Source organism: Pongo pygmaeus, chromosome 9 (assembly GCF_028885625.2).
Source record: "Pongo pygmaeus isolate AG05252 chromosome 9, NHGRI_mPonPyg2-v2.0_pri, whole genome shotgun sequence".
Lineage (NCBI taxonomy): Eukaryota > Metazoa > Chordata > Mammalia > Primates > Hominidae > Pongo > Pongo pygmaeus.
The window spans coordinates 7,211,942-7,223,072 of NC_072382.2; the positions used below are offsets into that span (position 1 = coordinate 7,211,942).

Sequence of the window (11,131 nt, forward strand, 5' to 3'; positions counted from 1 at the left end):
GCTTATGCACCCCCACTCTTACAGCTGAGAGCCTAGGATCGGGCTCTGAGGGGGATTAGGGTAAGTGAGGCAGGCAGCCCTGGCCCTAATCCCGGTCCTCTGCTCCAGGGCTGGCCAGGGCAGAGCCAGATGGGTCCAGAGAACTGTCCTTGGTCAGAAGCAAGGGGCACCAGGACATGGTGGCTGCCATGAGCCTCAGATGCCAGATCTGCCACTTATTAGCCAGGGGATCCAGCAAATTCCCCTCCCAGCCTCAGTTTCCCTATCTATAAAACATGGGGAATAATGCTAGGGCGCAGAAGACTCAGCCCATATGTGACATCGGCGGAGGCCTTCGTTAGGCACAGAGGACCAGGGAAGGCATCTCTGGTGGGAGGAGGCATGTGGACAACGGCTGGGAGGTGGGAAAAGATGAGCGAGTGGCCTACTGGGGCCCCCCCATGGGTGACATCCTGGCCAGAGCAGAGGGTGTGTGAAATGGAGGAAGAGGCCAGATCACAGATGCCTCGAATGCCGGTTTGAGGAGCACGGGGGGTGATGTGGGAGGAGGTGGACCTTGGGGTCTTAAGAGTCTGCCCTGGGCTAGAGAGGCCCTGGGGAGGAGGGTCTGACTGTCCATGTCCATCAGGGCTGGGGGAGGGGGTCTGGCTGGTCACTTGGCCCTACTGGGCCAGGGTTAGGGTTTCCCGGCAAGCAGCCCCATGAATGATTGATGTCCTCTCAGCTTGGGTTTCCTGCCCACCCGCCTTAGCGCCGCCGGGCGCCACAAAGCAGGCCCCGGTGAGGGCCGAGGGGACAGCTGGAGCGCTGGGCAGGCAGGCATGCCCTGCTCCTTCCACCCATCGGCCTCTGCCTCTCAGGTAAGCCAGGCCTCACTGGTCAGGGCCCCAGTCTGGGGGTGCCTGGGGCTCTGATCCAATAGGGAATGGAGACAGCAGAAGGGGTCAGCCTGAGGAGCAACCCTGGGGGTACGGAGGGCACCAGACTAAAGGCCAAGTGGCTGGAGCCGTGGGCTGTGGGCAGGGGCCAGCCCTTCAGGGCATCCGTTCCCTCCCCAGACTACACCACCATCTGGGCTCTCATCGCCCTCAAAGGGAAACTCCCTCCCCTCTGCCAGCGGGGAAGGGTGAGGTCTTGGATCCCAGGTCTGGGTGCCCCTCAACTCCTCTCACCCTCACCATCCCACCACCATCCCACTGCAGAGCCCCTCCCCTTCTCTGTTTAGCAGCTCCAGGAGACAAACAGGGGTCACCTCCTGCCTGAGCTGTGGGAAGAGGGAGAGGGCCACGGTGGGGTGGAAGATGCTGGAGAGGCACCAGGGGCTCCTAGGGTGGCCCTCCTGACCCCAGGCTGCAGGGTCTTGAGGCTCAGAGACTTCATCCTGAGCCCATGAGTGACACTCGCTGGAGGGGAGGGGGTTCCCACTGCCCCAGACTCCCTACCTTTGGGTCCCCCGGACCCATGGGAACCAGAGCCCTCCCTTCTTGGAATCCTAAACACTTGAACCCCAGGGGAGCAGGCATAAAGGGGCCTTGTGATGGGCGGACCAAATGGTCTTCAAACTGCGTTCCCTGGAACCCTGGGGGGTAGGGGTACTTTTCCCTCCCTTAATTTGAGCACCCCCTTTTAGTTCATATAGGAGTTCCACTAGAATTTTTTTTTTTTTTTTTTTTTTTGAGATGGAGTTTTGCTCTTATTGCTCAGGCTAGAGTGCGATGGCACGATCTTGGCTCACCGCAACCTCTGCCTCCCGGGTTCAAGCAATTCTCCTGAGTAGCTGGGATTAGAGGCATGTGCCACCACGGCCAGACAATTTTGTATTTTTAGTAGAGATGGGGTTTCTCCATGTTGGTCAGGCTGGTCTCGAACTCCCGACCTCAGGTGATCCTCCCAAAGTGCTGGGATTACAGGTGTGAGCCACCATGCCTGGCCTTAGAATACTTTACTTACAGACAAAATTCCATACCTTTAACAATGTTTGAAAGCCTCCGGGTTAGTCTACCCGGACACATTGGGATTCTACATGGCAGAAGATTAAGTCTGTCTGGACACAGTGTCTCCTGCCTGTAATCTCAACACTTTAGGAGGCCAAGGTAGGAGGATCACTTGAGCTCACGAGTTCAAGACCAGCCTGGGCAACATAGTGAGACCTTGTCTCTACTAAAAATTTAAAAAGTAGTGGGTGCACCTGTAGTCCCCGCTACTAGGGAGGCTGAGATGGGAGGGTCGCTGGAACCCAGGAGGTGGAAGCTACAGGGACTGTGCCACTGCACTCATCCTGGGCAACAGAGCAAGGCCCTGCCTCTCAAAAAAAAAGAAAAGAAAAGTCTGGGTTGAGCCCTAGCACCTCCCTTCCTACCTTCACTGATTCTCTGAACCTTCCTCTCCTCGCCTGTAAAGTAGATTGTATGAGGACTCCATGAGGTCATCCACTTCAGGTCCTTGGCATAGGATAACTACTCAGAAGGTGATGACAGTGGCACAGGGAGGGATGGTGACTTGCCTGGAAATGCACAGCACCGTCTCTCCCATACTCGGTCATTCACACCATCATTGATTCACCAGGCACCCACTCCGTGTCCAGCAGGACTCTGGGGACCCTAAATGGACACTACTATGGAAGCCGACCTGGGTGCCTCCGGCCACGGGCCCCGCACAGAGCTTGACGATGAGGACTCCTACCCCCAGGGTGGCTGGGACACGGTCTTCCTAGTGGCCGTGCTGCTCCTTGGGCTGCCAGCCAATGGGTTGATGGCGTGGCTGGCCGGCTCCCAGGCCCGGCATGGAGCTGGCACGCGTCTGGCACTGCTCCTGCTCAGCCTGGCCCTCTCTGACTTCTTGTTCCTGGCAGCAGCGGCCTTCCAGATCCTAGAGATCCGGCATGGGGGACACTGGCCGCTGGGGACAGCTGCCTGCCGCTTCTACTACTTCCTATGGGGCGTGTCCTACTCCTCTGGCCTCTTCCTGCTGGCCGCCCTCAGCCTAGACCGCTGCCTGCTGGCGCTGTGCCCACGCTGGTACCCTGGGCACCGCCCAGCCCGCCTGCCCCTCTGGGTCTGCGCCGGGGTCTGGGTGCTGGCCACACTCTTCAGCGTGCCCTGGCTGGTCTTCCCCGAGGCCGCCGTCTGGTGGTACGACCTGGTCATCTGCCTGGACTTCTGGGACAGCGAGGAGCTGTCGCTGCGGATGCTGGAGGTCCTGGGGGGCTTCCTGCCTTTCCTCCTGCTGCTCATCTGCCACGTGCTCACCCAGGCCACGGCCTGTCGCACCTGCCGCCGCCAACAGCAGCCCGCAGCCTGCCGGGGCTTCGCCCGTGTGGCCAGGACCATTCTGTCAGCCTATGTGGTCCTGAGGCTGCCCTACCAGCTGGCCCAGCTGCTCTACCTGGCCTTCCTGTGGGACGTCTACTCCGGCTACCTGCTCTGGGAGGCCCTGGTCTACTCCGACTACCTGATCCTGCTCAACAGCTGCCTCAGCCCCTTCCTCTGCCTCATGGCCAGTGCCGACCTCCGGGCCCTGCTGCGCTCCGTGCTCTCGTCCTTCGCGGCAGCTCTCTGCGAGGAGCAGCCGGGCAGCTTCACGCCCGCTGAGCCACAGACCCAGCTAGATTCTGAGGGTCCAACTCTGCCAGAGCCGATGCCAGAGGCCCAGCCACAGATGGATCCCGTGGCCCAGCCTCAGGTGAACCCCACGCTCCAGCCACAATCGGATCCCACAGCCCAGCCACAGTCAGACACTAAGGTCCAGACCCCTGGGCCCGCTGCCAGTTCTGTGCCCAGTCCCCGTGATGAAGCCTCCCCAACCCCATCATCGCATCCCACCCCAGGGGCCCCTGAGGACCCAGCCACACCTCCTGCCTCTGAAGGAGAAAGCCCCAGAGGCACCCAGCCAGAGGCGGCCCCGGGCGCAGGCCCCACGTGAGGGTCCAGGAACGCGCAGGCCCACCAGAGCAGTGAAAGAGCCCAGGGCAGAGAGAGGAACCAGCCAGTCAGACAGGTGGGGAGCCGCGGACAGCGTTGTCCTTAAAAACCCTGCCGAGTCCCTCAGGCCTGGAAGGAGGACTTGAGGGAGGGGAAACAATCCGGCCAAAAGTCTCAGGCAGTTCCATGTCAGCGACCCCTGCTCCCGGCCATCAGCCTTTTCTGTGGTTGCTCCCAACACACACACAGTCGCCCGACAGCCCCCGAACCGCGGCTAATGGCAACTTGCGGGGTTCTGTCCCTCAACACCCCAGACCCTGCTGAGAATTCTCCCCTGGGCCTCAGTCCTGCTGGAGGAAGACAACAGGGGGCACTTTCCCCGGGCTTGACCTGACCTCCCTTTGGTCCTTCCCTCCCTCACCTCCTCCGGGCCTGGACACAAGGACGTGAAACAAAAAAGTCCCTGAAGAGAAGGGGGCCTCCCAGGAGCCACCAGCCCCAAGCAGGAGCCTAAGGCCCTGGTGAACCACAAGCTGGCCTGGCATGGCCAAGCCTTGTCCACCAGTCCCCTTCCCCCAACAGTCATTGAGGCTGGGGCAGGGCCTCCCTCAGCAAGGCGCCAGAAGAGGCAAGAGCTGCCTAGCCTGGATTCAAATCCAGCTCTGCCATGTCCCAGCTGAGCGACTCTGGAGGAGCAACTTCACCTTCCGAGCTCCCGTGTCATCGGCTGTTGAGAGGATGCAATGAGAAAGTGTGTAAGGCATCACAAGAGCCTGGTGCACGGAGGGGCCTGGTGAACTGGCCTTTCTTCTCCTTCGTCCACATACAGGAGTCCCTTTAGAGGCTGGGGATGGATGGAGGAGAAAGTGGGGAGAGCCACCACCTAGCCCAGGCATCTGGGATCCTGTGACCAGTCTGGGCTGCAGACACCCAGGTGGCCTAAGATCAGGAGGCCGCCTCTGTGCCTTGGGGGCCTGCAGAGGACTTCAAAGTCTGACTCTATTTAAAAGTTTAATTAGCATCCACCTGCTCCCCACCTCCCGTGGAGGGCTGCACAAGATTCTTTGTGGGGTCTGTGGGTACGAAGGGCCCCGATCCTGCCTGAATAGCAGCCTCCCTCCATCTGAGCCCAAGTGCACAGATGGGAAGTTGTCCAAGCACACAGAGCTCAGGGCACCAGTGGTTCTAGAAAGGGCAAAGGCTCCCAGAGGTCACACAGCCTCTCTAGGGCAGAACCAGCTCTTCCCTCTCAAGCTGCTGTTGCTGCAGAAAAAACTAGAAGTGCTGAAGGTCTATCTTCCAACCCCCACTCCACTTCCCTTTTCCTACCCATCGTCCTCTCCTGGCACCCACCCCACCTGTGTTCTCCTGACCCCCATTGTTCCAGTCATGCCCCCTTATCCCATTAGCTCAGTATCCTGACCTTCAGCAACTGAGATGCCCTTCCCGGCAGGTGTAAATGACAATAATGTCAGATGTGCAACCCTTCCCAGAGACACCTGCATTTTCCAAATGCAACAGGTTGTGCAGGCAGCTTAGAGTGATACAGTCAGGTCTGGGTTCTGGTTCCTAACTTCCTTCCTTTCAGCCTGTTTTCTCCTCTGTAAAATGGAGTGATCATGTTCCCCTTGCAGGCTTGGCAGTTCTGATCGTTGACTGAGCCCAGGGATGGGAAGTGCCGTGGGCGGTGGTGGTGGTGATACCAGAAGCATAGTCGTAGTGATGGAATTGTGGGCACTGAGGCCCATGGGAGAGAGATTTCTGGCCAGGCAGAATTTATTGAATTCATTCATCCAGTATTTCTTGGGCACTCGCTAGATGCCTTTCTGGCCAGCCTTCCATTCTGGAGCCACTTGGGTGAGGTTTAAGGGTGCACTCTCTTGGCCGGGTGCGGTGGGATTACGCGTGTAATCCCAGCATTTTGGGACCCTGAGGCAGGCAGATCACAAGGTCAGGAGATCGAGACCATCCTGGCTAACACGGTGAAACCCCATCTCTACTAAAAATACAAAAAAAAAAAAAAAAAATTAGCTGGGCGTGATGGCGGGCGCCTGTAGTCCCAGCTACTCGGGAGGCTGAGGCAGGAGAATGGCGTGAACCTGGGAGGTGGAGCTTGCAGTGAGCCGAAATCGCACCACTGCACACCAGCCTGGGCGACACAGAAAGACTCTGTCTCAAAAAAAAAAAAAAAAAAAAAAAAAGAGTGCACTCTCTGGTGACCATCAGGGGTTGTTTGAATCCTGGCTCCACCACTCACAGGCTGTGTGGCCTTCCACAAAGCTCTTAGCCTCTTTGGGACTCATTTTCCTTGTCTGTAAAATGAGGATCATAATAATGGTACCCATCTCGCAGGAGTGTGAATCCCTGTGAAGCGTTCGTGATTGTTAGCCATTAATTTGATGACAGCAGTGGGCACCCCCCGGTCTCACTCAGCCCCGGGACCAATACTGAGCCACAGGCCAGCGCCTGAGTGGCAGATCGCCTGCCCCCAGGCCTCCCCACCACGGCACTGCCTCCTGTTCCACAAGGGAAGCTCTTACCCTCCCCATCCCATTGAAGTCCACATTCTGAGCGCAGGGCCTGGACTTCGGTCCCCATTAGGGCACTCTGCAGTGCCCTTCTCCCTTTTCCTGGGCAGGGCTCCCAGGGCCTTTTCAGCATGGCAGGCAGATCGGGAAATAAAACCTCAGCACCAGCCGCTTGCTTTCAGCTCTGGTCCACACTCCAAACCCTACCTCTTGGGGAGTGGGCCAGTCCCACTTCCAAGGACCCCAAAGGGAATCCCACCCATAATGGGTGATTTCTATCCAGAAGAAAGAGCAGTGCTGACCATCACCCTTGGTCAGCCAGAGCAGTGGATGCTCAAGAAAGGAATAAGTGAGGTAGCTGGTACCCCAAAGCCACCAGCCTGCGGGAGGCGGGGAAGACCCCACCTGTGGGACAGGATGAGGTAGAATGCCTGAAGGGTTTTGCAGAATAAAGAGGAGTTCTCAGGCCAGGTACAGTGGCTCACGCCTGTGATCCCAGCACTTTAGGAAGCCAAGGCAGGCAGATCAACTGAGGTCAGGAGTTCAAGGCCAGCCTAGCCAACATGGTGAAACCTCGTCTATACAAATACAAAAAATTTGCTGGGCGTGGTGGTGCATGCCTGTAATCCCAGCTACTCAGGAGGCTGAGGCAGGAGAATTGCTTGAACCCAGGAAGCACAGGTTGTGTAAACCCCCGAGGCTTTCACCTTGCCTGCTGCCTAGACAGAGCCGATTCACGCAGAGCCGGCTGTGCAGGAGACTGCAGTTTTATTCTTACTCAAATCAGTCTCCCTGAGCATTCTCAGGGAGCTGAGTTTTTAAGGGTAACTTGGTGGGTGGTGGGGAGCCAGTGAGCCAGTGGTGCTGATTGGTCAGTGATGAAATCAGAGGGAATCAAAGCTGTCATCTTGCACTGAGTCAGTTCCTGGGTGGGGGCCACAAGATCAGATGAGCCAGTTTATTGATCTGGTGGTGCCAGCTGACCCATCAAGGGCAGGGTCTGCAAAATATCTCAAGCGCTGATCTTAGGAGCAGTTTAGGGAGGGTCCGAATCTTATAGCCTCCAGCTACATAACTCCTAAACCATAATTTCTTTTTGTTGTTTTTTTTTTTTTTTTTTTTTTTTTGAGACGGAGTTTTGCTTTTGTTGCCCCAGGCTGGAATGCAATGGCGTGATCTCAGCTCACCACAACCTCTGCCTCCCGGGTTCAAGCGATTCTCCTACCTCAGCCTCCCGAGTAGCTGGGATTACAGGCATGTGCTACCACGTTCAGCTAATTTTGCATTTTTTAGTAGAGACGGTGTTTCACCATGTTGACCAGGGTGATCTCGAACTCCCGACCTCAGGTGGTCCACCCGCCTCGGCCTCCCAAAGTGCTAGGATTACAGGCGTGAGCCACCATGCCCGGCCCTAAACCATAATTTCTAATCTTGTGGCTAATGTTAGTCCTACAAAGGCAATCTAGTCCCCAGGCAACAAGGAAGTCTGCTTTGGGAAAGGGCTGTTACCATCTTTGTTTATAAACTAAGTTTCTCCCAAAGTTAATTCAGCCTACGCCCAGAAATGAACAAGGACAGCTTAGAGATTAGAAGCAAGGGCCAAATCCCAGCACTTTAGGAGGCCGAGGCGGGCGGATCACAAGGTCAGGAGATCGAGAGGATCCTGGCTAACACGGTGAAACCCCGTCTCTATTAAAAATACAAAAAAAAAAATTAGCCGGGTGTGGTGGCGGGCGCCTCTAGTCCCAGCTACTTCAGAGGCTGAGGCAGGAGAATGGTGTGAACACGGGAGGCGGAGCTTGCAGTGAGCTGAGATCGCACCACTGCACTCTAGCCTGGGCGACAGAGCGAGACTCCATCTCAAAAAAAAAAAAAAAAAAGATTAGAAGCAAGATGGAGTCGATGAAGTTAGATCTCTTTCACTGTCTCAGTCATAGTTTTGCAAAGGTGGTTTCCGTTGCAGTGAGCCAAGATCGCATCACTGCACTCCAGCCTGTACAACAGAGCAAGACTCCGTCTCCAAAAAAAAAGTGTTCTCTTAGTGGTCCGTGGAGGAGGGTTTTGTGTTAGAGAAAATGGGCATGAAGGTGGGCTCAGCCCCAAGACATTGCCCAGCCACACACCTCCTGCCTACCACATCCCAGGGGACCAGTCTCCTGCTGCCGTCTGGAAGACTCACTCTTTCTCCGGTGAGAAATGCCCTTCCTTCCCTTTTCTTCATAGGTGCCAGACATTGATGCTGAGAGTTGTGATTATGAACATTGTTCAATTCTACATCCAGGGTTGCTGCTCATTCATTCATTCCTCATACATTACTTGATCCCATACTGTGTGTTGGGTCTTGTTCAGGGTGCTGGGAATACAGTAGGAAGATAGGCAAAGTCCTTCCCCTCGATTTGCTGACATCCTGGTGGAGGCTGACACAAAGCAAATACACCAATAAGCACCTGATGCAACATCAGGCGGCACCGGAGAACACAGGCCGGGTGGTGGCTCACACCTGTAATCCCAGAGTTTTGGGAGGCTGAGGCAGGAGGATTTTTTTGAGGCCAGGAGTTTGGAACCAGCCTGGACAACATAGGAGACCTCCATCTCTACAAAAATAAAAATTAGCTAGGCATGGTAGCGCGTGCCTGTAGTCCCAGCTACTTGGGAGGCTGAGGTGGGAGGACTGAGCCCCGGAGTGTGAGGCGGTAGTGAGCTAGGACCGTGCCACTGCACTCCAGCCTGGGCAACCGAGCAAGACCCTGTCACCAAAAAAAAGAAAAATGGAGTCAGGACAAGTAAGGCCAAAGAGTGGCTGGGTGAGGAGTGGTCCAGGAGAGCCCTAGGAGGAGGTGATGTCTGACCAGAGACCTGAATCGAGTGGAGAAAGGAGCCTTTTTGGGATCTGAGGAAAGAGCTTCCAGATGGAGAGAACAGGATGTGCCCAGGCCTCGGGGTGGGAAGGAAGGTGGGAATGATCCTTCCAGCCCCAGGGTTTATAGAGTAGTAAGAAAAGCAAGGGCTTTGGACCCAAGCTGATGGGGATTGCATCCAGCTGGGTGACCTCTGGCAGGCACCGCACCTCTCTGTGCCTGTTTCCTCAATGGGGTGTGGCAATGGGAATGAGATGGGAGACAAGCCTGAGGTCACCCTCAGACACACAGTGGGGGCCTCTTTTAGCCAGAGACAAGGCTCCTGTGGCCTCTGCTCTTCCCCTGCTTCCTCCTCCATCCCTCCTTTCTGGGAAAGGGAGGGCGCCATCGGTCAGCCAGGGCAGTGGATGCTCAAGGAAAGAATAAGGGAAGTAGCCAGTGCCCCAGAGCTGCTGGCCTAAGGGAACGGGGGTACATTCCACCTGTGGAACGGGATGGGGTGGATCTGGAGAGGCCATTCTGGGCTCCTTGTCACAGGAGCTGACTAGAGAAAGAAAGAGGCCTGTGAATGGATCTCCAGGCCTTCGAGGGAGATGGTGGAGAAAAGAAGGCAAGGTGCAAGGGACTTGCTGGCCATGGCCCCCTTTCAAATTGTAATAAGAAGGCTCAGCAGAATGCACGGGTGTTTACCCCGAAAAATGGGACTCCTGGGTCTTCCACTCGCTCCATAAACACTGCTATTTTCTGGATGGGCACGGTGGCTCACAACTGTAATCCCAGCACTCTGGGAGGCTGAGGCAGGAGGATTGCTTGAGCCCAGGAGTTCAAGACCAGCCTGGCCAACATGGTGAAACTCTATCTCTACTAAAAATACAAAAAAAAAAAAAAAAAAAAAAAATAGCAGGGCATGGTAGCAGGCACCTGTAATCCCAGCGAATTGGGAGGCTGAGGCAGGAGAATTGCTTGAACGCGGGAGGCAGAAGTTGCAGTGAGCCGAGATCGCGCCATTGCACTCCAGCCTGGGAGACAGAGCGAGACTCCGTCTCAAAACAAAACAAAACAAAAAACACACCAGCCTGGGCGACAGAGCAACAGACCCCATCTCTACAAAAAGTAAAAGAAAAATTAGCCAGGCGTGGTGGTGTGTGTCTGTAGTCCCAGCTACTTGGGAGGCTGAGGCAGGAGGATCCCTTGAGCCTAGGAGGTCGAGCCTGCAGTGAGCCATGATCATGCCAGTGCATTCTAGCCCGGGTGACAGACCTTGTCTCAACAAAAAAACCCACCCTAACACCTGCTGTTGTTTTCTTTACATTGTTAACCAAGAGCATGAAATTTTGGCCGAGCATGGTGGCTCACGCCTGTAATCCCAGCACTTTGGGAGGCCGAGGCGGTGGATCACGAGGTCAGGAGATCGAGACCATCCTGGCTAACACGGTGAAACCCCGTCTCTACTAAACACACAAAAAATTAGCCGGGCATGGTGGTATGAGCCTGCAGTCCCAGCTACTGGAGTGAATTTCTTGAACCTAGGAGAGCGGAGGTTGCAGCAGTGGGCCGAGATCGCGCCACTGCACTCCAGCCTGGGTGAGAAACTCCGTCTCAAAAAAAAAAAAGAGGATTAACTTTGATAACTTAGAGTCACGTGAACATACGTGAACATATCCACTGTCCGTGTAGATTCTACATTTATTTGTTGGAGGCGGTAATGGGGCCTCTTGGAGGTGTGCGTTCGGTCGGGGACCGGCAAGGCGGGGGCCTCACCCAATCCTGGAGACTCCTGCGGATGCCACTATGAGGAGCAAGACCGCGAAGGGGCCTCGGGTCC

The 11,131-nt window shown here is 55.9% G+C and overlaps 1 protein-coding gene across 1 annotated transcript; it reads left to right on the forward strand.

Annotated features, from left to right (window-relative positions):
• Positions 1-2,604: 2,604 nt before the first annotated feature.
• On the forward strand, positions 2,605-3,921 carry GPR152 (G protein-coupled receptor 152). The gene has a single exon (XM_054438454.2). It carries the CDS (start codon positions 2,605-2,607, stop codon positions 3,919-3,921), a length of 1,317 nt encoding a protein of 438 aa, XP_054294429.2.
• Positions 3,922-11,131: the final 7,210 nt, after the last annotated feature.